Here is a 4,043-nt window from a genome sequence, read left to right as displayed (position 1 = left end):
CCCCCCCCCCCGGCCAACCGGCCACCACGATCTATCCCGGTCTCTTGCCCCCAATAGCCACAAGGGCACACACGGACGCTTTCAGCACATGAGATGATCTCCTGCTGTGCCGCCCTCCCTGTGTCCGCCGGGCCCTCTCCACCCATCACACATGGCGAGCGCTGTCAAGGCGGGGGGGGGGGGGGGATACATTCTCGCCACGGCCCGCCAGGAGGTGACCCTGCCGCGGCAGATGCCAGACAGGCGGCCGACCTTCGCCAGGAAGCCCCGGCCAACGGTCCGCCATCCAAGTGCCTTCAGTCTGCGAGGGTGTGTCAGTACCATGCCAGAGCCCGGCGACATTCATGCGCGGATGCCCACCCGGGCCGGCGGCCCACGTACCCTGAATGGTGCTCATGGGGAGCGATTCTACGTCACCCAGCAGCGCCGCGCGGCCATGGCCCATGTCCAGGTCAGTCCCCCTCACGACGCTCTTCCGATCTATCCAAGGGCCTTCAGTCTGCGCGGGGGTGTCAGTACCATGCCGGGGCCAGGCGACATTCGTGCGGATGCCCACCCGGGCCGGCGGCCCACGTACCCTGAATGGTGCTCATGGGGAGCGATTCTACGTCACCCAGCAGCGCCGCGCGGCCATGGCCCATGTCCAGGTCAGTCCCCCTTCGGCTCAAGTGGCTTCGGCACCACCAATGGCCCCAGCCCCCCGCCCGCCCGCGCTCCCATGGACGCACCCTTGCCGGAGGACGACTTGCGCCCGCGCAGGAGGACAAAGGCCACCACGCCGGCCACGGCCACCAGGGCCAGTACGCCCAGGCCCACGCCCAGGCCCACGGCTGGCGTCCGGCATGTGTGTCAGTATCAAAGCCGGTCACCCGCCTTCCGGAGCGAGATCGGAAGAGCGTCGTGGCCGGAGGACGACTTGCGCCCGCGCAGGAGGACAAAGGCCACCACGCCGGCCACGGCCACCAGGGCCAGTACGCCCAGGCCCACGCCCAGGCCCACGGCTGGCGTCCGGCATGTGTGTCAGTATCAAAGCCGGTCACCCGCCTTCCGGAGCGTGGCCGGGAAAAAAAAAACAAAAAAAAACCCCACCACCACCACACATGGCCGGCCCCCTGTTGGGACACACGTACCCAGGCGCTGGGAGGCCTTCTTATCACCGGCCCCTGGGCCGGTGCAATTCTGCGACTCCTGTCCGGTGCACTCGTCGGCACACTCCTCCGAGCAGGGCAAGCACTGCTGGGTCCTCGGTTCGGCAAAGGTCCTCGCCGGACAAGTAGCCGTGCACCGCTGGCCGCCGTCCACCTTGAAGAACGAGGGCGCGCATGACAAGCACCGGCTTTTCAGGTCGCAGCTCAGCGACCCATCCTCCGGCGACACCGAGCAGGACACCTCTTCGGAAAGGAGCTCGCACACGTCACACCACTCCATGCAAGCGTGGCACACCTTCATGGCGTCCGTGCCGTGTCCATCGCCCCCGGGGACCCTGTGATACCCGACAGAGGGGCACTCCTCCACACAGGTCCCGGTCTCGGGCCACAGCCAACGCCGTGGATCGCCGCAGGATGTACACCAGTCGGCCTGGCCGAAGCAAGTCCGACAATCGCCCTGGCACTCGGTGCAACGCCCGGTATCTGGGTCCAAGGCCACGGCCGTCGGCGAGCAGGTCTCCAAGCAGGCCCCGGTGGATGGGTGGAGGAACAGCGAATCCTGGCACCGGTTGCAGGCGGCCTGACAGTGGCCCGGCCCGGTCGACTGCCCGACGCACTCGGCACAGCCGGGCTCACAGTCATGGCAGGCAAGCTGCCCGGCACAGCTGACCGTCGAGGGCGGACACTCCTCCAGACACACGCCGGAGTGGATGAACCACCCGGATGCACATTCGGTGCAGGTGTCCTCGTTCGTGCAACGATCGCACTGGGCCCCGCAAGGCCGGCACCGTGCCCCCTCCCAGGACATGTCCAAGGCCGGGAATTGCCCCGTCGGACAGGTCGACACACAGGTGCCAGCCAGGGTGAGGGATGTGAAATGCCCGCAAGCCGTGCACTGGTCGGCCCCGGCGCCGGCGCACGTCTTGCACGATTCGTGGCAGGCGACGCACGTGCCCCCCGACTCGTAGAAGCCCTCCGGGCACGAGGCCCAGCAGTCGCCCTGCCAATGGACGGGGAGGTCCTCCTGGCAGGCGACACATTGGCCATCCCCCTCGCCATAGCACGCGGCGCATCCCGGCTTGCAGCGCATGCACTCGGCCCCGATGGCCGTGGTCCCGTTCGGGCACGCCAAGACACAGGCCCCGATGGACTTGTCCAAAAACCAGCCGTCCTCGCACTTCCGGCACACCATGCGGTTCCCAGCCCCCGGGGCATCGTCAGGCCAGCAGGCCGCGCAGCTGTCCTCGCAGGGCAGGCACTTCCGGTCGGCCGTGCGCCCGGTGCCCTTCGGGCACATGGTCACGCATGTGAACTCCGCCTGGCTGTGGTCCTCCTCGCCGGCCGACAGGCGGAAGGCCATCGGGCTGCAGTCGCCGATGCACTGGCTGTCCGCCGGCCCGGTGCACTGGCCACACGAAGGGTGACATGCATGGCATTCGCCGCCGACCCGGTAGAAGCCCGTGCCGCAGGCTTCCACGCACTGGCGGTTCCTGATCGGGCGCTGGGAATTGCACGACAAGCATTGGGTCGCGCCGGGACCGAAGCACGTCCGGCAGTTGGAATGGCACGCCGCGCATTGGGACGAGCTCGACCCCGACGGCAAGTAGCTGCCCACCGGGCAATCCGACACACAGGTGCCCGCGCCATTGCCGCCTGGCTCCAAGCGCCATCCCGACACGCAGGTGAGGCAGCTGTCCGGCCCGGGCCCGGTGCACGACTCGCACGACGGGTGGCAGTGGATATAGCGCTTGGAAGCCGGGTCATGCCACGACGGCAGGTTGTTGGATGAAGTGCACATGTTCACGTCGGTCAGACCGACGTTCGCCGTGCAAGAGTGACACTTGGGCGGGTAGTCCGGGCCCGTGCAGGTGGTGCAACGTGGGCCGCATTCGTAGCAGAAGAATGTCTGTCGCGGACCCGGCGGCGTGGGAGACGGGTTCTCCGACTTCCAGCCATACCCTGCCCCGCATGTGTAGCACGATTGTTGGTAGTTGATGCAGTCGCGGCAGCCCGCGAGATCTACACTCTTTCCTGGGCGGGCGCTCTTCCGAGCTGCAGGTGGTGCAACGTGGGCCGCATTCGTAGCAGAAGAATGTCTGTCGCGGACCCGGCGGCGTGGGAGACGGGTTCTCCGACTTCCAGCCATACCCTGCCCCGCATGTGTAGCACGATTGTTGGTAGTTGATGCAGTCGCGGCAGCCCGCCCTGCAGGGGGCACACCGTGCCTGAGTGCCGAAAGCCTGGCCGAAGGGGCAGTTGGCCGTGCACAGGCTTCCAATGGTCGGGTCCGGGGAAAGGAACCCCAGCCCCGGGCGGCAGGCAAAGCACGACGTGGCATCGTCGCACGAGGAGCATGACGGGTGGCATGGCTGGCAGTTGCCCTCGGTGTCGGCGAATAGATCGGAAGAGCACACGTCCGAAGGGGCAGTTGGCCGTGCACAGGCTTCCAATGGTCGGGTCCGGGGAAAGGAACCCCAGCCCCGGGCGGCAGGCAAAGCACGACGTGGCATCGTCGCACGAGGAGCATGACGGGTGGCATGGCTGGCAGTTGCCCTCGGTGTCGGCGAATTGTCCGGTCGCGCAGTCGGCCGCATTGGCCACCGGCGTGGCCATGGCCGCCAGAGCCGCAAAGATGAGCAGCACCAGCATCAAGGCCCCGGCCGGGGCGCGTGCCGATGCTCCGTATCGCATGGTGGATATCCCGGGAGGCAGGGGGGTTCGGGTGGGGGGGGGGACGGGGGAGGGAAGGGGAGGGTCAAGGGAGAAGAATGACTCAGGGAGTGGGGATGGCTGAGCGCTCGGAGCGGCCTCCTCCCAAGCGGCAGCCTCAAATAGGCTTGCGGCTGGGGCCACCGGAGAGGCGCGCAGGGGCAATGGTCGCACCTGCTTTCCGCC

The 4,043-nt window shown here is 67.6% G+C and overlaps 1 protein-coding gene across 1 annotated transcript; it reads right to left on the bottom strand.

The window, feature by feature from the left end:
- Window positions 1–855: 855 nt before the first annotated feature.
- H696_02752 (hypothetical protein) lies at window positions 856–3,839 on the bottom strand (the record flags this gene model as incomplete). The annotated part of the gene is made up of 3 exons (XM_009496652.1): window positions 856–1,001; window positions 1,131–3,107; window positions 3,563–3,839. The coding sequence occupies 3 exons, from the start codon at window positions 3,837–3,839 to the stop codon at window positions 856–858; spliced, it is 2,400 nt and encodes a 799-aa protein (XP_009494927.1).
- Window positions 3,840–4,043: the final 204 nt, after the last annotated feature.

The sequence above is a fragment of the Fonticula alba genome (assembly GCF_000388065.1).
Source record: "Fonticula alba strain ATCC 38817 unplaced genomic scaffold supercont2.4, whole genome shotgun sequence".
In the NCBI taxonomy this organism is placed as follows: Eukaryota; order Rotosphaerida; family Fonticulaceae; genus Fonticula; species Fonticula alba.
The sequence above is the reverse complement of the archived record's forward strand: the minus strand, read 5'-3'. Positions and strand labels throughout refer to the sequence as shown.